The sequence below is a fragment of the Ranitomeya variabilis genome, chromosome 2 (genome assembly GCF_051348905.1).
Source record: "Ranitomeya variabilis isolate aRanVar5 chromosome 2, aRanVar5.hap1, whole genome shotgun sequence".
Classification (NCBI taxonomy): domain Eukaryota; kingdom Metazoa; phylum Chordata; class Amphibia; order Anura; family Dendrobatidae; genus Ranitomeya; species Ranitomeya variabilis.
The window spans coordinates 291,750,333-291,776,951 of NC_135233.1; the positions used below are offsets into that span (position 1 = coordinate 291,750,333).

The window sequence follows — 26,619 nt, forward strand, 5'->3', positions numbered from 1 at the left end:
GTCGACCATTTTCAGAAGTCGCCGACTTTTGGCAAAGTCGGGTTTCATGAAACCCGACCCGACCCCTGTGTGGGGTCGGCCATGAGGTCGGCGATCTTCTGAATCTGGTATCGGAATTCCGATACCGAGTTCCGATATGTTTGCGATATCGGAAATCGGTATCGGAATCCACATTTAAGTGTAAAATAAAGAATTAAAATAAAAAATATTGATATACTCACCTCTCCGACGAGCCCTGGTAGTAATCAGCATCTTCCGTTCCTAAGAATGAGCGCGTTCAGGGCCTTAGAAGACGTCACAGCTTTGTGATTGGTCGCGGCGGCCCACGTGACCGCTCAGCGACCAATCACAAGCCGTGACGTAATTCTCTCAGGTCCTAAATTCCTCATTCTAGGAATTTAGGCCATGAGAATTACGTCACGGCTTGTGATTGGTCGCTGAGCGGTCACGTGGGCGGCCGCGACCAATCACAAAGCCGTGACGTCATCTAAGGCCCTGAACGCGCTCATTCTTAAGAAGAAAGGCTGCCGGAAAGAAGCCGACGGTGAGTGTATTCCTATTAGGTATATACTCACCTTCGTACGTGCCCTGCTTCTTTCCAGCAGCCTTCCTTCTTAAGAATGAGCGTGTTCAGGGCCTTAGATGACGTCACTGCTTTGTGATTGGTCGCGGCGGCCCACGTGACCGCTCAGCGACCAATCACAAGCCGTGACGTAATTCTCATGGCCTAAATTCCTAGAATGAGGAATTTAGGACCTGAGGGAATTACGTCACGGCTTGTGATTGGTCGCTGAGCGGTCACGTGGGCCGCCGCGACCAATCACAAAGCCGTGACGTCATCTAAGGCCCTGAACGCGCTCATTCTTAGGAACGGAAGATGCCGATTGCTACCAGGGCTCGTCAGAGGGTGAGTATATCAATATTTTTTATTTTAATTCTTTATTTTACACTTAAATATGGATCCCAGGGCCTGAAGGAGAGTTTCCTCTCCTTCAGACCCTGGGAACCATAGTATCCCATTGCACTGCATTGGGTTTCGCGTTTCGGCCGACCCCGACCCCGACTTTTTTATAGGATCGGCCGATTTCACTCGACCCGACTTTTGAGAAAGTCGGGTTTCGTGAAACCCGATCCGATCCTCTAAAAATAAAAGTCGCTCAACCCTAGTCACCACAGTAAAAACACAGCCCATTCTGACATCTGTATTCTTGCCGTTCAGCTCTGGTCAAGGTCCTATCACATTGCATAGGCTCAGGCCTCTGCTCAGAAGATACCGCCAAATGGTGCAAAAGTTTTGCGCTCACGTAAGCGTCGATCAATCTGAATGGCCAAGGACATAGACTCATTCAGACCAGCAGGCGTGGGGAATCCCACCATAACATCCTTAAGGGCTTCAGAAAGACCCTTTCTGAAAATTGCCGCCAGGGCACACTCATTCCACTGAGTAAGCACAGACCACTTTCTAAACTTCTGACAATATACCTCTGCTTCATCCTGACCCTGACACAAAGCCAGCAAGATTTTCTCTGCCTGATCCACTGAATCTGGTTCATCATAAAGCAACCCAAGCGCCAGAAAAAACGCATCTACATTACGCAATGCAGGATCTCCTGACGCAAGGGAAAATGCCCAGTCTTGAGGGTCGCCACGTTGCAAAGAAATAATGATTTTTACTTGCTGAATGGGGTCACCAGAGGAGCGGGGTTTCAAAGCAAAAAACAGTCTACAATTATTTTTGAAATTCAGGAACTTAGATCTATCCCCAGAAAACAAATCAGGAATTGGAATTCTGGGTTCTAACATCGGGTTCTGAACTACATAATCTTGAATGCCTTGAACCCTTGCAGTGAGTTGATCCACACAAGAGGACAGACCTTGAATCTCCATATCTACACCAGTGTCCTGAACCACCCAGAGATTTAGGGGAAAAGAAAAACAAAACACGCTGCAGAGGAAAAAAAAAAAAAATGGTCTCAGAACTTCTTTTATCCCTCTATTGAGATGCATTAACACTTTACGCGCCAGCTGTACTGTTATGATGACCTGGTGGTTAGGAGCACTAGGAATGACCTGATGAGCAAACTAGTAATACAGGACAAGCTCTGGGAAGTGGGAGCTCTGCTGACCGCAACCCCTAATCCTATCACAACAACTAGAAATAGCCGTGGAGCATACCTGACTCTGCCTAGACACCTCTTCACAGCCTAAGAGCTAACTACCCCTAAAGATAGAAAATAAAGCCTAACTTGCCGCAGAGAAATTCCCCAAAGAAAAAGGCAGCCCCCCACACATATTGACTGTGAGTTAAGATGGAAGTCACAAACACAGGAATGAAATAGGTTTCAGCAAAGGAGGCCAGACTTAACTAAACAGACTTGAGGATAGAAAAGGTATCTTTGCGGTCAGCATAAAAAACTACCAAAAAACCACGCAGAGTGTGCAAAAGAGACCCCACACCGACTCACGGTGTGGAGGTGCCACTCTGCATCCCAGAGCTTCCAGCTAGCAAGGCAAAATCATGATAGCAAGCTGGACAAGAAAACAGTGGTAAACAAATAAGCTAGCAGGGACTTAGCTTTTGCTGGAGTAGACAGGTCATCTGAAAGATCCAAGAGAGAACTGAACCAGTATTAGGACATTGACAGCTGGCATCAGGTAACGATCTAAGTGGAGTTAAATAGAGCAGCCAGCCTAGGACTAAACGAGGTCAGCTGAGGAAGGAACCTCAGAACCAGCAGCTCCACTCACAGCCACCAGAGGGAGTCCATGGACAGAACTCGCCAAAGTACCATTCATAACCACCAGAGGGAGTTCGAGAACAGAATTCACAACAGAAGAGGCTACTCTCACCGCTGTTTAACCTGTCTATTTGGAGACACCAATAGTGCTGATGTAGACAGAGGCTGCTCATACTGTTGTCCATTCTGTCTACCTGATCTAACACTTGAGATACTAGGGGTGCTGAAGTAAGAATAAGCTCCTTTTACTGCTGTCCACCTTGTATATCTTATGTAATACAAGAGACACCAGAGGTGGCTGCTCACACTGCTGTCCACCCTCTCTACTTGATCTAATACTGGAGATAGCAGGGGTGCAGAGGTAAGAAGAGACTGACCACACTACTGTCCACCATGTCTTCAAGATCTAATACTTTAGATAGCAGTGTTGCTGAGGTAAGAAAATGCTGTCACACATTGCTGTCCACCTTGTCTATCTTATCAAATACTGAAGATACCCGAGGTGCTGAGATAAGAAGAGGCTGTTCACACTGCTGTCCACCCTGTCTATCTTATCAAATACTGAAGATAGTAGGGGTGCTGAGATAAGTAGAAGCTGTTCACACTGCTGTCCACCCTATCTTATCAAATACTGAAGATACCAGGAGTGCTGAGATATGTAGAAGCTGTTCACACTGCTGTCCACCCTATCTATCTTATCAAATACTGAAGATACCTGGGGTGTTGAGACAAGAAGAGCCTGTTCACACTGCTGTCCACCCTGTCCACCTTATCAAAAACTGAAGATACCAGGGGTGCTGAGATAAGAAGAGGCTGCTCACACTGCTGTACCCCCTGTCTTTCTAAATGACATTACATGTTATAAGTATCTTCAGATCACAGTGGAGGAGCTTCCTACTGCACATGCTCACAGGTATGTCTACAAACATTCTAGGACAATTTTTTGTCAGTGTAATAGGATGGTGGCCTTTAATGCTATGGTGATTATGCAAGAGACACATAATTGCAAACTTTTTGCCATATAGCTTTCTTGTGCTGCTCTAAGGCTAAATGGATCCGTCCAGCTTTACTGCCTCTTTGTACCTTCCATACTGCAGAGGCAAAGTTGGCTGTGCCTGCAGCATGGGAGAGTGAACAACTTGGGCTAATGGCCCGAAAATGCCACTGATCTGAACTTGCAAAATTAATCAAGAGTGCAATTCACCTCAGCAAGCAGGAAGCTGGATGGTTAACTCCTAAAACACAAACATGAGAACAACACTTTAAAGGGGTGGTTTGGGACTTACACATTGATGTATACTGTATATAGGTCAGGTCATCACAATGAGATTAGGAATGGTCCCTCACCCTGTACCCCCACCTATTTAACTGATATTGACTTCAGCATTGGCTGAATGGAAATGAATGGAAAAGAAACTACCATAATCAATGACCACTACATAATGTACAGAGCTACGAAGTTCTGCTTTGTACTTTGCTTAAATCGGACCACAGGAAGAGCTGAGATCAGCTGATCAATGGAGATGTCAAGCATCAGACTCCCCAAAAATTTCATATTAATGACCTTCTGTATCCTACAGATAGCAAGAGGTCATTTTGTGATCAGTCTGTGGTTAGGACACCCTTTAACATGGTTACGGAGTTCCACATCTTAGACCTTTTTAAAAGCACCGTTCCATCCTCTGTTTTATCATCACCACTGGTGAAAGGTTCTCTTTGAAGTGGTCATAAGTAGATCCATATATAACCAGGTCTGAAACTTTCAAAATGAACTACAACTGATCAAATGCTATGATAGCTAGATAAACTATTCTACCATAGACAAGACGTTTTAGTAAATTCACACGAATTAGTTTATAGAGACGTTAAAACTCAAGGCTGAAAAAAATATATTTCTACGTTCAACTCCAGAGCATTGATTGATGTTGTCATGGAGATGACGTGCTTACAATTAGGAGGCCTGCTTTTCTGCCAAACGTTTTAATCTTTGCCAGCAGTAGGAAACTGTCAGGTGCTTAGTAGCTGTTTGGTACATTGAGTCATTGCTTCACCATTGGGTTTACATTTTCTAATTTTAACAATGTGAAGCAGCAGTTTGCCATTATGTATGATAATGAAAATTTGTGAACATGGAACATGCAGGACAATCACCACTAGCTAAAAGGTCACAAGAAATAATGATCTATGAATTGTTACTTTTAGCTAATTCCCTGGACAGTAAACTAAAATCTGAAAGATACTTTAACTACAGACTTTTCAATTAAATAGTTCACTCCAATAACATGCAATCATCTTGAAAACATGTTACAATGCACTTTATAGGGGTTTCCCGGGTTCAAAAAAATCCTTTTAGCCTACTGCAGGGCTTTACCCATTCTCCCCGGGTCAGACCCTGAGTCTCTGCCACTGCTCCTGGTGTTTGTTTTTGTTTGCGGCGCTGAGGTCACGCAATCAGCACAATCCGTGAGCTCAGCAAATCAGTGTGGATCATGCCGACAACTTGGGCAGAGCCGCCGAGCTCAGTTATTGGCTGCATTGTTGTCAACGTCAGCGCTGCAGACAATAACAGACAATAAAGAGACAATAAAGAGCAAAGTCTCAGAATCAGTGTTGGACCCAGGAAAGGTGAGTTAGCAGCTTTAAAAAAAAAATATCTTGCTTCAATTTGTGTGTTTCTTGAACTTGAGTAATTAAAGGAGTTGGCCAATGATATCCTACCTTATTAAAGTGAATGGAAACTGAGTAGACTTGTACAACTACATAGACTTAGAACTAGGGTTGAGCGAAACGGTTTGGACATTTTCAAAAGTCGCCGACTTTCAGCAAAGTCGGGTTTCATGAAACCCGACCCGATCCCACTGTGGGATCGGCCATGCGGTCGGCGATCTTCGCGCCAAAGTCATGTTTCATATGACGCTTTCCCCGCCATTTTTGCAGCCAATGAAGGAGTGTGGGCAGCGTGATGACATAGGTTCCGGCTTGCTTTGTGCGGCGTCACAGGGGGTAAAACCACCATCTTAACGTTTGGGATATAGCGATTTGCACAGTGAAACACAAACTTTGCAGGGACGGAGGAGAGAGAGAGAGAGAGAGAGACAAAAAAAAAAAAAATCCCCATTGACTTGCATTGGGTTTCGTGTTTCGGTCGGCCCCCCGACTTTTCACAATAATCGGCCGATTTCACACTATCTGACTTTCGAGACAGTCGGGTTTCACGAAACCCGACTCGATCCTAAAAAGTCAAAAGTCGCTCAACCCTACTTAGGACTAGGGTTGAGCGACCTTGACCTTTTTAGGGTCGAGTCATGTTTTGTGAAACCCAACTTTTTGAAAAGTCGAGTCTCGCAAAATCGGCCGATTACTGCGAAAAGTCGAGGATCGGCCGGAACACGAAACCCTATGCACGTCAATGGGGATTTTTTTTTTTTTTTTTTCTCTCTCTCTCTCTCCCCTCCGTCCCATATTCCCCTCCGTCCCAGCACAGAAAATCTCGTGTTACACATTGCAAATCCCTACTGCGCACAAGCGATAAAATGATGATAGCCGTGCACGCCCCTAACCCCTATGTCATCACTCTGCCCACACTCCTTCATTGGCTGAAAAAATGGCGCTAAACGCATCATACGAAATGCGACTTTGGCGCCAAGATCGCGTACCGCATGGCCGACCCCACACAGGGATCGGGTCGGGTTTCATGAGACGCCGACTTTGCCAAAAGTCGGCGACTTATGAAAATGAACGATCCGTTTCGCTCAACCCTACTTAGGACCATTTGTTATATGATGTGTTCTGTTCTAAAGATTTTGTATTATACACTAGACCTAAAGCAGCTTGGATTATTTGCCTTTCCACTCTTTCTCTAGACTCTGGGACCTTGATTTCCAAATGAAATGCAAAATGTACTTTAATCTGAAAACAACACCTTGGACCACTGAGCAACAGTCCAGTTATTTTTCTCCTTGGCCCAGGTAAGACGTTTCTGGCATTGTTTATTGGTCATGAGTGGCTTGACACAAAGAATGCGACACTTGTAACCCATGTCTTGGATCCATCTGTGTGTGGTGGCTCTTGAAGCAATGACTCCAGCAATCTACTCCTTTGATTGATTGTTTCGGTTCAATCGGTTGATTGTGCACATTTTTCCACCACACTTTTTCCTTCCACACAACTTTCCATTAATATGCTGGGATACAGCACTCTGTGAACAGCCAGCTTCTTTAGCAATGATCTTTTGTGGCTTACCCTCCTTGTGGAGTGTATCAATGACTGCCTTCTGGAAATCTGACAAATCAGCAGTCTTCCCCATGATTGTGGAGCCTACTGAAACAGACCTACTGTAGGTACCTTTTTAACCGCTTAGGAAGCCTTTGCAGGTGTTTTTGTTAATTATTCTAATATACAGAGATAATTACTTTTGGGTTTTCATTGGCTGTAAGCCATAATCATCAACATTAACAAAAAAAACCACTTGAAATTGATCACTCTGTTTGTAACGACTCTATAGAATATATGAGTTTCACTTTATGTATTGAAGAACTGAAATAAATTGACTTTTTGATGATATTCTAATTTTGTGAGCACCTGTATGTGTATATATACACACTTTGGCAGATTAGTTCACCTCTGAGCTCAGCTGATCTGTGGTACCCAAGAAACACAACTACTATAAAGTATACTGAGTTGTGGTGTCTCCACACTGTTCTCTGTGAACTTCCGGGGATTGCTGGTTCTTGAACCCTCATTGCTCTGATATTGATGACCTATACTAAGGATACAGTCACACATCTGTTTTCTCTCCATCCAAGAAAATCAGTCCAATTATGTTACTCAGACTGTGATCAGAGCTTTATCAGAGTGGGAACCGTTTTGCTTGAAGCTGGAGATAAAGAAGCAAAAAGTTTCTTCACCTTCTGCATCCAGTGAGCGAAAATCTGACCACATCAGGGTGCGGTCCAATGTTTTCCATGGACTCATAAACTTGCATTGCCAATCTTAATCTGTCACTCAAATCAAAATACTGCATGTCAATGATTGTTTCCTCGGATCACTTGCTCTGAAGAAAAAATCAGACATGTTCACAGCCTGGTAGAATAACATAGGTACAAGTGCAAAAAAACAAACAAAATCACGGATAGCACTTTTCCGATTTAAATGGACGTGTGAGCATTGTCTATAATTCATCAATATCTTAGTCTTGGAAAATACCATTAAAGAAATAATTGATATTTCTGGTTTTAATCATTTCTAAAAAGCTAAAAGGCACAAACGGAAGTGTTTCTTCACATATTAGATGTGTTTGGATGCTATGTTCCCAGTGTGGTGATCGAATTTGCTTATAGAGTTTTATTCACTGGATATATGCCATGCTGAAAATATATCTATTAGGCATATGTTTCACCTGAGTCATATGGTTACTGACTCGGAAACACGTAAAGTGCACCCAATACATCTCATGAACATGGTGTGAACAGGCCTAGAACGTTGCATCCTGCAGAGAAACCTGAGCTAATGCCTAATGCAGTGATGTTGGAGGACACATTATATAAATGATTGATTGATGGAAACAAACATAATGGCTTAATCTTACACATAAAGCCAGTCAATGAAGCGGAATTAGATACAATCCCCTAATTGCCTCGAATACTGCTCATGTTCACATTTGTTCAACTCTTGACCAGTTTATTAATATATTGCACCCGTTGAATTTTTTTTTCTTATTGTAAATCAATAGTTACAAATGACTTCACCGTTGATTCACTTACCTGTGTCTCGTGTCCCTGTTTCTGATGTAATAAATCAAGTCCGCAGTAACAGAGGAAGAAAAAGAAAATAATATTAGTTTAGTGCATAAAAAATAAACAACAAGCAAATGAGTTAGTTAAAAAAGGGGAATATTTACTGAATGAAATACATCACAAAAGAGATGTCTTGTACATTAATGAATGTAACCACATTGATGAAAAAAATGGCATTAATTACATAAAAATCATACAATGCGATTTTCAGTTTTTTTTGTAGATTCTGTCATGCTCAGTTGAAGTGTACCTAAGATAAAAATTACAGACCTCTCCATTCTTTCTAGGTGGGAAAACTTGCAAAATCGTCAGTGTCTCAAATACTTATTTTCCCCACTGTAACTAAACAAATTGGGCTTTAAATTTCATTAGCTGTATCTTTCCGCCGCCCAGGTCTTGATGTTTGGCTGCAGTAATAAGTCATGTTGACAGCGCGGTAGCTGATCACGGAGGTCAAAGGCACTACCAATGTAGATGCTGAGCTCAGTGACTGGCAGCAGTATTGGTGACCTGATTAAACCACTGCAATCAAACCGCAGAGACCCAGGGAGCATAAAAGACATGGCTCTTAAACATAAGAGGATAACTAAAGATCACTTTGCCCCAATTCATCAATCTATTTACTACAGAAAAGTGTTGTAAAAAGCTTTGAAAAGTTGTAAAATGTATGCTCAACATTAGGCTTGCTAAAAAGTTTTGCAACTTTTTGCATTTTCATACTACTTTTTCCCAGTTGTTCCAACAAAGTTGGGATGGGGGCATGGCGACCCCCTTTTTGTAATTTATGATGAGCGGTGGGCAGTCATCACCTGGAGTAAGATTTGATTCCTCTTAATTAGTGATGAGCGAGTGTGTTCGTTACTTGAGTTTTCTGAGCATGTCTTCTTCGAGTATCTTGGGCGTGCTCTTAGATTATGTTTTTGTCTCCGCAGCTGCATGATTTGCAGCTGTTAGACAACCTGAACACATGCAGGGATTGCCTGTTTGTTAGGGAATCCCCACATGTATTCAGGCTGTCTAGCAGCCGCAAATCATGCAGCTGCGGAGACAAAACCATAATCTACGAGCAAGCCCAAAATACTCAGAGAACACCCAAGCATGCTCGGAAAACTCGCTCATCACTACTCTTAATGAATCAGGAGTCTCATATTCTCATGCTGGCGTTGATAAATCAGGGCCTTAGTTTTTTCCACACCTGAGCATGTGGGCAGGAATTTAGTGAAAGAGGAAAATCTCTTTAAGTAGTGAAGCATTATCTGAATAGGATCTGCTCTGCAGCGCTCACTAGCCAGAGCTGTTCTGCGCTGCTTCTATCAGTGTCTACATTTGGTTGCCATCGTAGCTAATAATAGCTGATGACTTAGCCTAAAGATAGGTGATCAATATTTTATGCCCAGACAACCTCTTTAAAAATGTAACCAAACTGTACTTTTTGACCTTGGCTTATTGTAGTTTTTCATATTATCAGGTGCCTATATGGGTATATTCACACTCTGCAAATGTGTCGCATTCATATACATGTGGTTTGCAGAAAGCAATTCACATACTGCAAGCACAATCCTAATTAGATAGAACTAATTTTCAGAAGCTTCTGCAACAAATTTGCCAAGAGTGGGTATGCTTTAAAAGATCTCTTCAGATTTTAGAGTTCACAGAAAAATACAACTAGCTTACCAGAAAAGTGAAATATTCACGGAATCAGCACATATGATTATAATTCTCCCAGTGGGCAAATACAAAACTAAGTTGAAATTAATGGGTTAGAAATGTGAGAAAAACTTTCCACATTATAACACTCGGTATGGGGGAATTTTTCAACTCGTCTATATTTTCTGCATTTAGTGATGCTTAAATGAGAATGCCACATTATTATTAATTATGGATGTCAAATATTGTTATAAGAAATATATTAAAATTCAGTAGAATTATTTGGCATTACACCGTTCTATTTGGTTTAACTGTTTCTTGTTTGTATGTGAGGTTGAAAACTTTGCAATTGATATAAAGCTGAGCTGTTGTTCACAGAAATTTGACATCACTCTAGCAGTGGCCTGAAAAGACTTAAATTAATACTTAGTTTGGGGCAGATTGGACTAGTTGTCTGTCCATAATTTAATCTTTGCAAAACATTTTTTGAGAATATGTTGACAATTATTTATTTAGCTTTGTTATATAGCATTCTCTTTTTCCGCAGAGCTTTACATACTCATAATTAATGGGGCTCACAACCTAACTTTCCAATCAGTATGTCTTTTGGAGTGTGGGAGGAAACCCTCTCAAACACGAGGAGAACATGCAACTCTTTGCAGATGTTGTCCTTGGTGGGATTTGAACTCAGGCCCCAGTGCTACAAGGCTGTAGTGCTAACCTACTCAAAAGAGCTTAGGGCAGATTATTGAATCTCCCTTCACCTTAAAGGGTTATTACCACCCTACAATCTTGATAGAGGTCTGACCTTTGGGATCTCCACCAATACTGATAATGAAGCAGTTACAAAAGTGTTTTAGCCCATTTAAAAGGACCCTACAAAAGAAAAATAAAACAAAAAAGAATTGTAGCACTAAATAAGACTACAGTCTATTCATTCTAAAAGTCTATTCATACAGGTAAAGATCAGAGAGGCCCAGCGCCTGCGCAACAGTACATTATTCTGGCCTCAACAGGGCAGAGAAGTACGGCTGTGCAGTAGCACAATCCCGGGGAGTGATGAAGAAGCAGCAGGGTGGTGTCGTAAGAAGATGGGAGGCGCCAGACCCAGACCTGTGACACCCATCAGACCGGACCGCCCCCTGGGTGAGTATAATATAACTTAGTTTTCTTCTCTTGCAGGTCAAACCAGGGGCTTATCTACAGCATTATAGAATGCTGTAGATAAGCCCTGAAAGGCAGTGGCCGCATCTTATAATGGCAAAATCTGCTGACAAGTTTCCTTTAAGTCCGATCTTATGTTCTATGTCAGGTGCGGGTGTATTGTACGGGAACAGAGAGCTGAGCCCACAACCTATATGATGGGTTCCAATTTAGCTATATAGCTAGCATGGGTTTCTAGCAGCAGTGATCAGAGATAGTTCTTACTACTGCTCTTTAACCATTCAAATGCCAATGTCAATCTTGTTCATTGTATCCTGATGGATTACCATAGCACTCAAGCATGTAATGAAGGCCCCTCTATTGTTGTGACCTTTGGACCCTCATTTTCACCAAAACAATGGTAGTTCAAGCATTAAAATTATCACAGGTTCAACTCCTTCAATGGCATTTAGAAAGAAGTGTCAAAAAAGATTTTAAAAATATTAAAAAAATAAAAGTTTGAATTACTCCCCTTTTCCCAATGCAAAAAAAATAAAAATAAAAAAATAATGGAAACATATTTGGTGTTTCCATATCTGTAAATGTCTGATCCATTAATATAAACAATTATTTAACACATTAGGTAAATGATGCAAGGAAAGCTGTTTTAAGACACCACAAGATACATTAAGCAATAATCCAAACAGTATATGCGCCCTAAAATGTTACCAATAAAATCCATAACTCAAAATGCAAAAATCAAACATTCATTCAGCTCCTTCGACAGTAAAATGCAAAAATTTTGGTTGTTGAAAAAACGGTAAGGAAAGCTAATTTTTTTAAAAATAAAAGTTCAGAATTTGTGTTCTACCACTGTTATAAAAAACCCCAAAACAAAATAAAAACAAGTTAGGGATCACCATGAACGTTCTGTTCGGAAGAATCATGTTATGTGGTCATTTTTAACTACATAGTTTTTTTTTAAATTTCACCCCAATATTTTATATGGTAAAATGAATGGTGTCCTGCAAGAAAACAGAACTTAATAGCGTTATGTCAATGGAAACTTGAAAAAGTTATAGCTCATGAAAAAGGAGTAGGAAAAAAATCAAAAGCACAAAAACAAAAATTTTCTCAATAGGGACAATTTTACATGATGCTAGGAATTCTTCACATCTCTAACTAAACAAATTCCTTGTCGATAGACCTTTTCTGTCTTTGCAGTTTCGTTTTGAGAAACTTTCCCTGTGCTCAGTAATAAGGTTCAATTCCACTGAGTTTTCATTGGTGTTTCATTAGCACCACTAATACAAAGGCAATATGTTGACAGAGAACTGATTACTTTCTACTCTGCTGTGTACAGTGCTAGAAATGCTAATTTTACTTATTTTGACACTTAGCCCCAGGATATACTTTCTAGATTTAACATCTTGTTTAGAAAGTGCACTGCAAAAAATGTTAAATTAGTGTTACGAGAACCATACCAGTGTCTCGTCATTAACAAATAATTGCATTGCTTAGTACAAGTTCACATTCATTTACTTATTTATACAAAAACAATATCAAGACTGCATGAAATGTAATCTCGTGTTGCTGTTTGTTCTGCTTGAGAAAGTACAGTGTATTCACGTGAGTATTTATGAAAGTTCTTTATCACCAGAGGCAAAAATCTGATTGAGTTGGGTAATATTGAACATGTAAAATTAGGTACTGTAAAAATGCTAAATGAACCATTCATGCATTAATTGGAAATATTGTGTTTCATGCTACGATTATTTTGAATACTTTGGTTGATAAATTACTTACAAAATTACTGTACTGTGTCTACTTTTATTTCCTATATACAGCAATATTATAGAATTCACAGCGTTTGAAGCAGTTTTTAACAACTTCTTTTTTATAGTGCAGACACTCCTGATCTGAGAATGGAAGCTGGAATTATTGAAGGTGGTTTCTGGCAGATTGCTAGGATGTAGCATGGCAATGCGCAGAATAGACAATAAATTGGCCATGGGTTGGATGCCTCGTGTCATCGATGGTGGCCGTGCCTGGTGACTAGCATACTGATGGGCACATGATGTGATGAATGTGTGGGGGGTGATGCCAGCAATTACCGTTCCTTCATAGCTGGATGGTCAGTGGCCCACATCATGATAGTGATATAGAAAGGAAACTAGAGAGTCAGCAGTGTTGTAAAACAGTAATAACTTTATAGCACCAGATACAGAACAGCAAATGGTGGTACAAGAAGCTTGATGGTTACACATCTGGTTAATACGGATGCATATGTCAGAGCGGTTGTCAGGTCTTGTGGTACAAGTCTGCAGTTACACTATGGGACTACAGACTTGTGAATCCTCACAGTGTGCACACTGGGCGCTATGACGATTCTCTGGTGCCGGCATTGGGAGCAGGCGGTCATGTAATCCCGATTTGCATACGTATGGTCACATTCCAACTAGACGTATCTGGCCTTGCTCAATACACTTGCATTGAGTGAGGTCACCCACGTCTAGTCGGCATGTGACTGCATGTATGGAAATCCCATACTTCCGGTCACTTGCCCACCTCTCCCAACGTCAGCTCCGGAGAATCCTCGTAGTGTGCCCGATATGAGGATTCACAAGTCTGTAGTCACAAAGTGGTTAGCAGGCATAACGATTACATTTTCTTCAGATAATTCTGCTGTGTTGGTCTATGGAACAAGGGATCCTGCTGTGGTGGCCTCACTGCTACTACTCTAATCTAGCAACCAGGGCTGCAGCATTTTATAACCTAAACTCCATCCACTTAAATATTTCCAGCCAGGTAAGTGGTAGGGTTAACTCTATAGTGTGTCCCAATAGCATAGAATAGAAGACATATTTCATGAAAAAATAGGATAATAAAACAATTAATGTAATCTCCAACTTAGGGACAATACAACATAACATACAATCCATGGTCATAAGAGGCTGAAGCACTTGTAAAGAACCTGACTACAGAAATGTAGCCCCACTCACTAGCATTTTAGATATGTGTGTTCTCTGGGCTAATATATAATTACTTATTTGCTAATATAATAATTAGTGTTGAGCATTCCGATACCGCAAGTATCGGGTATCTGCCGCGTATCGGATACCGGAATCGGAAGTTCCCAGGATTCAAACTGCACAACTTTGTACGAAATCAGCCAATGAGACTGATTCCAAGTGTGGGCACATCCTGTTCAGCATGGAGGGCCTGAAACTACTGGCAAGGCTGTGATTGGCTGCTGAAATGATGTCATGATGCAGTTTAAAAGTCGCTGGCGCCATTTTGCGCTCACTCTGCTGTGAATTCAGTTAGTGACAGGACGCTGTTTGCTGACTGAGGGCCAGTTTAGAGATAGCGATTTGCTTCTTTGTGCTTTTCCAAGGCTAATTTAGCAACCGCTGTGTTCACCTACTAATCACCTTGCTTTTGCCTTGTAGAGCTGTTTTCACAGCGATCTGCAAGGTCTGTGTGTGTGTGTGTGTGTGAGTGCAGCCCACTCTCTAGTCTGAGTGCAGCCACATAGGCCATCCATAGCTGGTTGTATTCAGTTCAGGGAGGGTGGTTCATTGCCTCATACTGTTCTTTTTTTTTTTTTTTCCAAATAGTGTAGTCTGCTGCTAATTTTTTCAAAAAAATCCTATTAGTGTCTTTCCACCCGTCTCCAGCTAATTTGTGGAAAAACACTACATAGGATAACGTAGAGGAGGGTTTTTGGGCCTTGCAGCGCCGTTTACGGCTGTCTGCACGGTCTCCGTGTGACTGCAGCTCGCCCTGTAGTCTGTGAGCAGCCATAGCCTGGTTGTCTCCAGCTCAGGGTTCTTCACTGCGTCATACCGCAAAATCAATTTTCCTTTTGTTTTAAGTAGTGCAGGCTGCTGCACATTTTTTCAAAAAATTCCTATTAGTGTCTTTCCACCCGTCTCCAGCTAATTTGTGGAAAAACACTACATAGGATAACGTAGAGGAGGGTTTTTGGGCCTTGCAGCGCCGTTTACGGCTGTCTGCACGGTCTCCGTGTGACTGCAGCTCTATCTGTTGTCAGTTCAGCCCCCAAACAATAAATAATTAATAAAGTTCACCAAACACACCAGTGACACCACTTTACATTTGTGTAGGCCACATTAGCTCATATTAAAGTCTAGTCCACACTTTAGAAAATTAGTGTTTCTTATACCTGTTAGGAGTTGTTCAGGAATAAGCACACAAAGCCGTTAGTACTTTTCTGCTTATCTTTATCAGTCAACCAAGATGAAGAAGGCAGTGAGTAAGGCACGTGGGCGTGGGCGCGGAGCAGGGAGGGGACGTGGGGATTCTGTGCCTGCTGCAGGCCCCGGTGACTCATCAGCACCCACTTTCACCAGGGAACAGTCATTCATGCGCAGCTTTGTCGCAGAGCGCCGTACACCGCTGCTGCGTGAAGAATAAATTGAAGCCGTTGTCGGATGGATGGCAGCTAATGCATCAACTTCAATTAGTGCCACATCCTCTCAGACACAGAGCACTGGAGAGCAGCCATCTGTCTCTTCACCACCTGCCAAATTGCCCAGGCAGACAGAGAGCCCAGGACAGGAGCGGTCTCTACCTCTGTTCTCTGAATCTCTTGGCTTGGAAACAGGGGGCCAGCCAAGCAGCATTGGAGAAATGGAAGAAGAGGCAGGGTGCAGTGATGCCCAACAGCTTTTTCTCTCTTCCTCTAAAGAGGCGGGTGGGCCAGTGGCTCCGGTCACCACATCGCAGGCCGCATCAGCTGATGATGACACTCAGGTGCCACTTACTGGTGCGTGCTCTGCTGCTGAGACTACCCAGGAGGAGCATTTGGGGGCAGAGGGTAGTGTAGATGATGAGGTCCTTGACCCATCTTGGCGTGAGGGACAGGAAGGTGGTGGGAGCAGCTCTGAGGAAGAGATTCCCCGTACGGCCCAAAGAGGGAGAGGGAGGGGGAAGACTGCGGATCCTGCAGCCTCCGCTTTGGCACCCGTTAGGAGCATGTCTCTTCCAAAAGCCAAAAAGGGCGCTCCCAAGACTTGCAGTGCCTGGTCCTTTTTTGACACAGTTGCAGATGACATTTGCTATGTCAAATGCAAGGTGTGTCATCACATAGTCAAAAGAGGGAAAAATGTCAGCAACCTCAATACCTCCAACATGTGGAAGCATGTGCGCACCAGGCACGCGGCGGAGTTAGAAAAACACACTGAAGAGCTAGGCCAACCAACAGCGGCAGCTACCACCTCTTCAGCTCGTGTTGCCTCTTCCTCCAGCTCACACGCAGCTGGTTCGGCTTCCTCCCAGGATCGCCGTGGAAGAACCTCTGGCCTTGTTGTCCAGAGACCCGCTGTAATTCCACCCACAGCACCACTTTCCCAGTCATCCACACACTCCCAGCCCAGTCTACAGCCATCGGTAGTACAGGCATGGGAGAAAAGGCGGCCTTTCTTGTCAAACCACCCACGAGCACAGGCTCTGACTGCAGGCATTGCCAAACTTCTGTCACTGGAAATGCTGTCATTCAGGCTGGTGGAGACTGACAGCTTCCGTGACTTGATGTCATTGGCAGTCCCACAGTACAATGTGCCCAGCCGCTTTTACTTCAGCAGGCAAGCCGTCCCTGCTCTGCACAAGCATGTGGAGGGACACATAAAACACGCGCTACTGAATGCCGTCAGTAGCAAGGTCCACCTCACCACCGATGCGTGGACCAGTCAACATGGACAGGGGCGATACCTTTCCCTCACTGCCCAGTGGGTTAATGTCGTTGAGCCGGGTACAGACCGTGCGAGTGGCGCAGGACGTGTCCTGCCCACTCCAAGGATTGCAGGAATCCATTCTGTACGCATTGACTCCTCCTCTTACACCAGTTCCTTAGAATCATCGCTGCAGGAGCCGTCACAGTCCACCTCCACATGGACCCGTGATGAACGTTTACCTGTTATGACCGACATGAGCACAGCCGTGGCCAAACGTCAACAGGCCGTCTTGAAATTAATTTCTTTGGGGAATCGAAGCCACACAGCGCAGGAGCTCTGGAATGCCATCAAGCAGGAGAGCGATGTGTGGTTTGTGCCAGCGAATCTCCAGCCAGGCATGGTAGTGTGTGATAATGGCCGAAATCTGGTGGCAGCTCTGGGCCTCGGCAACCTCACTCACATCCCATGTCTGGCACATGTGCTCAATTTGGTCGTGCAGAGTTTTTTGAGGGACTATCCGGATCTTGATGCACTGCTGCACAAGGTCCGCCTAGAGTGTGCTCACTTGCGGCGTTCCAGCATGGCAAAAGCGCGCATTGCGGCTCTGCAGCGCCGACACCACCTGCCGGAACATCGCATCATATGTGACCTACCTACCAGGTGGAATTCCACGTTACATATGTTGGAGCGGTTGTGTGAGCAGCAGCAAGCTGTAATGGAGTACCAGCTGCATCAGGCGCAAAGAAGTTGCACTCCGCGCCGTTCAGACTTCACAACCACAGAGTGGGCCACTATGAAGGACGTCTGCCAGGTTTTGCGTCCCTTCGATTATTCCACACGGATGGCAAGTGCAGATGATGCACTAGTCAGCATGACTGTCCCCCTTATCTGCCTGCTTGAAAAATCACTGCAAGCGCTAAGGGATGATGTTGTGGAAGAGGTGGAGGATGAGGATTCACCATTTCCATCATCTTCTGGACAGTCAGCGCCACGTGGTTCCTCACAAATGCGTAGGCAGGGGACAGTTTGTGAGGAGGATGAGGAGGAGTCAATGGAGGAGGAAGACATCCGTCCAGAGGAGGGAGTTACACAATTGTCCAGTACTCAGTGTGTACAGCGAGGGTGGGGTGATGATGAGCGGGCAGAGATCACGCCTCCAGCAGGGGACAGCATTTCTTGGGCAGTTGGCAGTCTGCAGCACATGGTGGATTACATGCTGCAGTGCCTGAGAAACGACCGCCGCATTGCCCACATTCTCAACATGTCTGATTATTGGGTGTTCACCCTCCTCGATCCTCGCTACCGGGACAACGTAGAAAGCCTCATCACACCGTTGAACCGGGAGCGAAAAATGCGGGAGTACCAAGACACACTGGTGAATTCCATCATCTTCTCCATTCCAACTGAGAGAAGTGCTGCTAGTGCATTACAAAGCAGCTCAGTTCCTCCAGGCAGTGGTGGAGGCTCTGCACAAAGAGGGAGCAGAAGCAGTGCCTCTGCCCAAGGCAAGACCAGTATGGCCGAACTGTGGCACAGTTTTCTGTGCCCGCCACAAAAGTCTACACCATCACAGATGGCTCCAGTCAGCAGGAGGCAACGGTTCCGTCAGATGGTGACAGACTACATGTCTTGCCCTCTTGCTGTACTCCCAGACGGCTCTTCCCCTTTCAAGTTTTGGGTCTCAAAGCTGGATACATGGCCAGAGCTAAGCCAGTATGCATTGGAGGTGCTGGCTTGCCCTGCGGCTAGTGTATTATCGGAACGTGTCTTTAGTGCTGCAGGTGGTGTACTAACTGACCGTCGCATGCGACTATCCTCCGATAACGTTGACCGGCTTACTTTCCTGAAAATGAACAAGGCCTGGATCTCGCAGGAATTTGCCACTCCTCTTCCTGATTAAATAATTAGGTCACTGTCTACGTTATCCAGGTCTCCTGTTGTGTTCATCTTTCTACCACCTGAACTTAAATTCCTGGGCTCCAACACCGCCAGTTAAGGCTCAGAAGTGCCGTCTGCACAGTCAAAACATACGACCCAGTGTTATTGGGTTTCAGTAACGTCAGCTGATCTCCAGCTGTGTAGCCGGCAATGTGTCCTGCGACCGCCACGCTGACACAACAACTGAAATGTAAGGGAACCTGTCCCCCCCCCCAAGGCGTTTGTTACTGAAAGAGCCACCTTGTGCAGCAGTAATGCTGCACAAGGAAAAGGTAGCTATTTTTGTTTAGCTCCTTGCACACGCAGAACTTAACACTTATAAAATGTGTCCACTGATACCGTAAAACCGTCCTGGAGGTGGGACTTTCCTTCGTAATATGACGCAGCACAGCCGTCATTCCTACCCCCTTGGCGCCGTGCCCCGGCTCCTCAGCGTTGTTTGATTCCGTCCCGGAGCCTGCGCTGTTATGTTATCCCTTGAACAGGCACACTTAGCGCTGCCCGTCTTCTGACATCATTTGGTGTCAGGATGGCTGCGCCTGTGCGACCGCGCTGGCCGAGAGCCCGCCTCGCAGTGTCTTCTGATTTAATCCCACTGGGGGCCTGAGATCCATGGACATGCGCAGTGCATATCTGAACCTCCACCTCTCACTCATCTCCCTATGGCTTCTTCAGACTGTGCGGTGTCAGCTGGTCCCTAATAGCATGCCACGGCCGTGAGACCGCACAGTCTTAAGAAGCCGTAGGGAGGGGAGTGAGAGGCGAGGATATGCACTGCGCATGGCCATGGATCCCAGGCCCGCGGTGGGATTACATTAGACGACACTGCGAGGCGGGCTCTCGGCCAGCGCGTCCGCACAGGCGCAGCCAGCCTGACACCAAATGATGTCAGAAGATGGGCAGCGCTAAGTGTGCCTGGCCAAGGGATAACATAACAGCGCAGGCTCCGGGACGGAATCAAACAACGCTGAGGAGCCGTGGCACGGAGCCGGGGGGGGGTAAGAATGACGGCTGTGCTGCGTCATATTACGAAGGAAAGTCCCACCTCCGGGACGGTCTCACGGTTTCAGGGGACACATTTTATAAGTGTTTAGTTCTGTGTTTGCAAGGAGCACAATGAAAAGAGCCACCTTTTCCTTTTGCATCTTTTGTGCTGCACAAGCTGGCTCTTTCAGCTACAAACGCCTTGGGGGGGGGTTAAAGGTTCCCTTTCGACTTTCTCCAATCAGGCTTCGGCCTACATTGTGTTCCTCTGCTTTTCCTCCTGTCCCTGGGCTCCAACACCACTAGTTGCCGTCCAGAAGTGCTGTCCGCACAGTCCCAACAGTCGCTCCTCTGTTATTGGGGTTCAGTAACGTCAGCTGTTCCCCAGCTGTGTGTGTGGCAATCCCTCCTATCTCCTCCACCTCCTCCTCCTCCTCCTGTCCCTGGGCTCCAACACCGCTAGTTGCCGTCCAGAAGTGCTGTCCGCACAGTCCCAATAGTCGCTCCTCTGTTATTGGGGTTCAGTAACGTCAGCTGTTCCCCAGCTGTGTGTGTGGCAATCCCTCCTATCTCCTCCACCTCCTCCTCCTCCTTCTGTCCCTGGGCTCCAACACCGCTAGTTGCCGTCCAGAAGTGCTGTCCGCACAGTCCCAACAGTCCCTCCTCTGTTATTGGGGTTCAGTAACGTCAGATGTTCCCCAGCTGTGTGTGTGGCAATCCCTCCTATCTCCTCCACCTCCTCCTCCTCCTCCTGTCCCTGGGCTCCAACACCGCTAGTTGCCATCCAGAAGTGCTGTCCGCACAGTCCCAACAGTCCCTCCTCTGTTATTGGGGTTCAGTAACGTCAGCTGTTCCCCAGCTGTGTGTGTGGCAATCCCTCCTATCTCCTCCACCTCCTCCTCCTCCTCCTGTAACTGGGCTCCAACACCGCTAGTTGCCGTCCAGAAGTGCTGTCCGCACAGTCCCAACAGTCGCTCCTCTGTTATTGGGGTTCAGTAACGTCAGCTGTTCCCCAGCTGTGTGTGTGGCAATCCCTCCTATCTCCTCCACCTCCTCCTCCTCCTTCTGTCCCTGGGCTCCAACACCGCTAGTTGCCGTCCAGAAGTGCTGTCCGCACAGTCCCAACAGTCCCTCCTCTGTTATTGGGGTTCAGTAATGTCAGCTGTTCCCCAGCTGTGTGTGTGGCAATCCCTCCTATCTCCTCCACCTCCTCCTCCTCCTCCTGTCCCTGGGCTCCAACACCGCTAGTTGCCGTCCAGAAGTGCTGTCCGCACAGTCCCAACAGTCCCTCCTCTGTTATTGGGGTTCAGTAACGTCAGCTGTTCCCCAGCTGTGTGTGTGGCAATCCCTCCTATCTCCTCCACCTCCTCCTCCTGTAACTGGGCTCCAACACCGCTAGTTGCCGTCCAGAAGTGCTGTCCGCACAGTCCCAACAGTTGCTCCTCTGTTATTGGGGTTCAGTAACGTCAGCTGTTCCCCAGCTGTGTGTGTGGCAATCCCTCCTATCTCCTCCACCTCCTCCTCCTTCTCCTGTCCCTGGGCTCCAACACCGCTAGTTGCCGTCCAGAAGTGCTGTCCGCACAGTCCCAACAGTCCCTCCTCTGTTATTGGGGTTCAGTAACGTCAGCTGTTCCCCAGCTGTGTGTGTGGCAATCCCTCCTATCTCCTCCACCTCCTCCTCCTCCTCCTGTAACTGGGCTCCAACACCGCTAGTTGCCGTCCAGAAGTGCTGTCCGCACAGTCCCAACAGTCGCTCCTCTGTTATTGGGGTTCAGTAACGTCAGCTGTTCCCCAGCTGTGTGTGTGGCAATCCCTCCTATCTCCTCCACCTCCTCCTCCTCCTCCTGTCCCTGGGCTCCAACACCGCTAGTTGCCATCCAGAAGTGCTGTCCGCACAGTCCCAACAGTCCCTCCTCTGTTATTGGGGTTCAGTAACATCAGCTGTTCCCCAGCTGTGTGTGTGGCAATACCTCCTATCTCCTCCACCTCCTCCTCCTCCTCCTGTCCCTGGGCTCCAACACCGCTAGTTGCCGTCCAGAAGTGCTGTCCGCACAGTCCCAACAGTCCCTCCTCTGTTATTGGGGTTCAGTAACGTCAGCTGTTCCCCAGCTGTGTGTGTGGCAATCCCTCCTATCTCCTCCACCTCCTCCTCCTCCTGTCCCTGGGCTCCAACACCGCTAGTTGCCGTCCAGAAGTGCTGTCCGCACAGTCCCAACAGTCCCTCCTCTGTTATTGGGGTTCAGTAACGTCAGCTGTTCCCCAGCTGTGTGTGTGGCAATCCCTCCTATCTCCTCCACCTCCTCCTCCTCCTCCTGTCCCTGGGCTCCAACACCGCTAGTTGCCGTCCAGAAGTGCTGTCTGCACAGAGCCAAACACCTCGCCAATGTGTTAGTGGGGTTCAGTAATGCCTGCTGCTCCCCTGCTGTGTATACGGCAACGTGTCATGCGACCGCCACGCAGGCACAACAAGTTAAATTTAAGGGAACCTGTCCCCCCCCCCCAGGCGTTTGTTACTGAAGGAGACACCTTGTGCAGCAGTAATGATGCAAAGGGAAAAAGTGCCTCTTTTCGTCGTGCTCCTTGCACATGCTGAACCTAACACTTTTGAAATGTGTCCCCTCACACGGTTAAACCGTCCGGTCGGTGGAACTTTCCTTTGTCATGTGACGCAGCACAGCCATCATTCTTACCCCCTTGGCGCCGTGCGCCTCCTCCTCAGCGTTGTTTGAATCTGTCCCGGAGTCTGCGCTGTTATGTTATCCCTTGGCCAGGCACACTTAGCGCTGCCCGTCTTCTGACATCATTTGGTGTCAGGATGGCTGCGCCTGTGCGGCCGCGCTGGACGAGATCCCGCCTCGCAGTGTCTTCTGATTTAATCCCACTGCGGACCTGTGATCCATGGACATTAGCAGTGCATATCTGAACCTCCGCCTCTCACTCATCTCCCTACGCCTTCTTCAGACTGTGCGCTGTCAGCTGATCCCTAATAGCATACCACGGCCGTGACGCCGCACAGTCTGAAGAAGCCGTAGGGAGTGGAGTGAGAGGCGAGGATATGCACTGCTCATGCCCATGGATCACAGGTCCGCAGAGTGATTACATTAGATGACACAGCGAGGCGGGATCTCGTCCAGCGCGGCCGCACAGGCGCAGCCATCCTGACACCAAATGATGTCAGAAGACAGGCAGCGCTAAGTGTGCCTGGCCAAGGGATAACATAACAGCGCAGACTCCGGGACAGATTCAAACAACGCTGAGGAGGAGGCGCACGGCGCCAAGGGGGTAAGAATGACGGCTGTGCTGCGTCACATGACAAAGGAAAGTTCCACCGACCGGACGGTTTAACCGTGTGAGGGGACACATTTCAAAAGTGTTAGGTTCAGCATGTGCAAGGACCATAATTAAAAGAGCTAAGTTTACCTTTTCCAGCATTAGTGCTGTACAAGATGGCTCTTTCAGCTACAAACGCCTGGGGGGGGGGGGGGTTAAAGGTTCCCTTTCAACTTGCTCCAGTGCAGGCTGCGGCCTACACTCTGCTCCACCTGCAGAGCCCGGGCTCCAACACCGCTAGTTGCTGTCCGAAAGTGCTGGCTGCACAGACAAAAACACCTCGCCAATGTGTCAGTGGGGTTCAGCACCGCCAGCTGTTCCCCTGCTGTGTAGCCGGCAACGTGTCCTGCAACAGCCACGCAGACACAACAGACCCAAAGCTGCCGCCAGTGCAGGCTTCGGCCTACACTCTGCTCCCCCTGCTCCTCCTGCTGACCCTGGGCTCTAACAACGCCAGTTGGTGCCCGGTACTGCTAGCTGCACAGAGAAATACACCAGCCAATGTGTCAGTGGGGTTCAGCACCGCCAGCTGTTCCCCTGCTGTGTAGCCGGCAACGTGTCCTGCAACAGCCACGCAGACACAAGAACTGAAATTGAAGGGAACCTGTCCCCCCTCCCCCAGGTGTTTGTATGTTTTACAGCCACCTTGTACAGCAGTAATGCTGCATGTGTGCAAGGTGGCTCATAAACTTATTCTCCTTGCACACGTGGAACAGAACACGTCTACAATGTGTCCTCTGAGACCATTAAAACATCACTGAGGTGTGACTTTCCTTTGTAATGACACGCAACAACCCCCTTGGTAGCACAGCCCTTCTTCTGACATCATTGTTTGGCTGGCTGCGCCTCTGCGGCCGCCCTGCCCGACACAACGCCCCTCGGTGTCTTATTTATTTTGACTGCGAGGGTGTGATTGACGGGCGCATGAGCAGTGCATATCTTCGCCAGGCTGTCCCTCAGCTCCTTCCGCCTTCTTCAGACTGTGCGGCTTCAGGGCCGTGGCATGCGATAAGGGATCAGCTGACGCCGCACAGTCTGTAGCAGGTGTAAGGACACGAGCGAGAGGCGAACCTATGTACTGCGCCAGGCCATGAATCCCAGCCCCGCAGTGTGAAACACTGTAAAGACACTGCGGGGCTGGGATTCATGGGCATCGCGAACCGCACCAGCCGACATGAAATAATGTCAGAAGACGGGCAGCGCATGGCCAAGGGATAACGCAACAACGCAGACTCCTGTACAGCAAAATGCGATGCTCAGGAGGCCGTGCCAAGCACCAAGGTGGTATTTTTGCCAGCTGTGCTGCGTCTCATTACGAAGGGAACTCTCGCCTCCAACACAGTTTGACTGTATAAAGGGCTAAATGTTATATGTGTTTCATTTAGCGTGTGCAAGGAGAAAAATTAAAAGAGCAACCTTTGACTTGTGCAGCACTACTGCTGCATAAGCTGTGGCTCTTCTACTTTGGAACACCTGAGGGGGGGGTTTAAGGTTACCTTTGAAATTGGTTCAATTAGGCTTCGACCTACACTCCGCTCCCTCTCCTCCTCCTGCTGACCCTGGGCTCTAACACTGCCAGTTGGGGCCCAGATGTGCTGGCTGCACAGAGCCAAACACCTCGCCAATGTGTCAGTGGGGTTCAGCACCGCCAGCTGTTCCCTTGCTGTGCAGCCGGCAACGTGTCCTGCAACTGCCACGCAGACACAACAGACCCAAAGCTGCCGCCAGTGCAGGCTTTGGCCTACACTCTGCTCCCTCTCCTCCTCCTGCTGACCCTGGGCTCTAACACCGCCAGTTGGTGCCCGGTACAGCTAGCTGCACAGAGAAATACACCAGCCAATGTGTCAGTGGGGTTCAGCACCGCCAGCTGTTCCCCTGCTGTGCAGCCGGCAACGTGTCCTGCAACAGCCACGCAGACACAAGAACTGAAATTGAAGGGAACCTGTCCCCCCTCCCCCAGGCGTTTGTATGTTTTCCAGCCACCTTGTACAGCAGTAATGCTGCATGTGTGCAAGGTGGCTCATAAACGTATTCTCCTCGCACATGTGGAACTGAAAACATGTCTAAAATGTGTCCTCTGTGTGACCATTTAACCGTCCCGGAGGTGTGACTTTCCTTTGTAATGACACGCTGCAACCCCCTTGGTAGCGCTGCCCGTCTTCTGGCATCATTGTTTGGCTGCCTGTGCCTCTGCGGCCGCCCTGACCCACACAACGCCCCTCGGTGTCTTATTTATTTGGACTGCGAGGGTGTGATTGATGGGCATGAGCAGTGCATAAGTTCGCCTGTCCTTCATCTCCTTCCGCCTTCTTCAGACTGTGCGGCTTCATGGCCGTGGCATGCGATAAGGGATCAGCTGACGCCGCACAGTCTGAAGCGGGTGTAAGGACCCGAGTGTGAGAGGTGAACATATGTACTGCGCCAGGCCATGAATCCCAGCCCCGCAGTGTTTTAACAATGTTAAGACACTGCGGGGCTGGGATTCATGGTCATCGCGAACCGCACCGGCCGACATTAAATGATGTCAGAAGATGGGCAGCGCTAACAGCGCTAGGCCAAGGGATAACACGACAGCGCAGACTCCTGTACAGCAAATAACAACGCTCAGGAGGCTGCACCCAGCACCAAGGTGGGATTCTTGACATCTGTGCTGCGTCTCATTACGAAGGGAACTCGCGCCTCCAACACAGTTTGACTGTATAAAGGGCTAAATGTTATACGTGTTTCATTCAGCCTGTGCAAGGAGAAAAATTAAAAGAGCAACCTTTGACTTGTGCAGCACTACTGCTGCATAAGCTGTGGCTCTTCTACTTTGGAACACCTGAGGGGGGGGTTTAAGGTTACCTTTGAAATTGGTTCAATTAGGCTTAGTCCTACACTCCGCTCCCTCTCCTCCTCCTGCTGACCCTGGGCTCTAACACCGCCAGTTGGGGTCCAGATGTGCTGGCTGCACAGAGCCAAACACCTCGCCAATGTGTCAGTGGGGTTCAGCACCGCCAGCTGTTCCCCTGCTGTGCAGCCGGCAACGTGTCCTGCAACAGCCACGCAGACACAAGAACTGAAATTGAAGGGAACCTGTCCCCCCTCCCCCAGGCGTTTGTATGTTTTCCAGCCACCTTGTACAGCAGTAATGCTGCATGTGTGCAAGGTGGCTCATAAACGTATTCTCCTCGCACATGTGGAACTGAAAACACGTCTAAAATGTGTCCTCTGTGTGACCATTTAACCATCCCGGAGGTGTGACTTTCCTTTGTAATGACACGCTGCAACCCCCTTGGTAGCGCTGCCCGTCTTCTGGCATCATTGTTTGGCTGCCTGCGCCTCTGCGGCCGCCCTGACCCACAC

At 47.1% G+C, this 26,619-nt stretch overlaps 1 protein-coding gene across 5 annotated transcripts in view; it reads right to left on the reverse strand.

Annotated features, from left to right (window-relative positions):
• TENM1 (teneurin transmembrane protein 1) overlaps window positions 1–26,619 on the reverse strand; it is a 1,288,567-nt gene that overhangs the window by 176,356 nt on the left and 1,085,592 nt on the right. For all 5 annotated transcript variants that reach the window (XM_077285119.1, XM_077285117.1, XM_077285116.1 and 2 more), the window contains one exon: window positions 8,501–8,521. In XM_077285119.1, coding sequence (XP_077141234.1) covers window positions 8,501–8,521 — 21 coding nt within the window. The remainder of the gene's footprint in view (window positions 1–8,500; window positions 8,522–26,619) is intronic.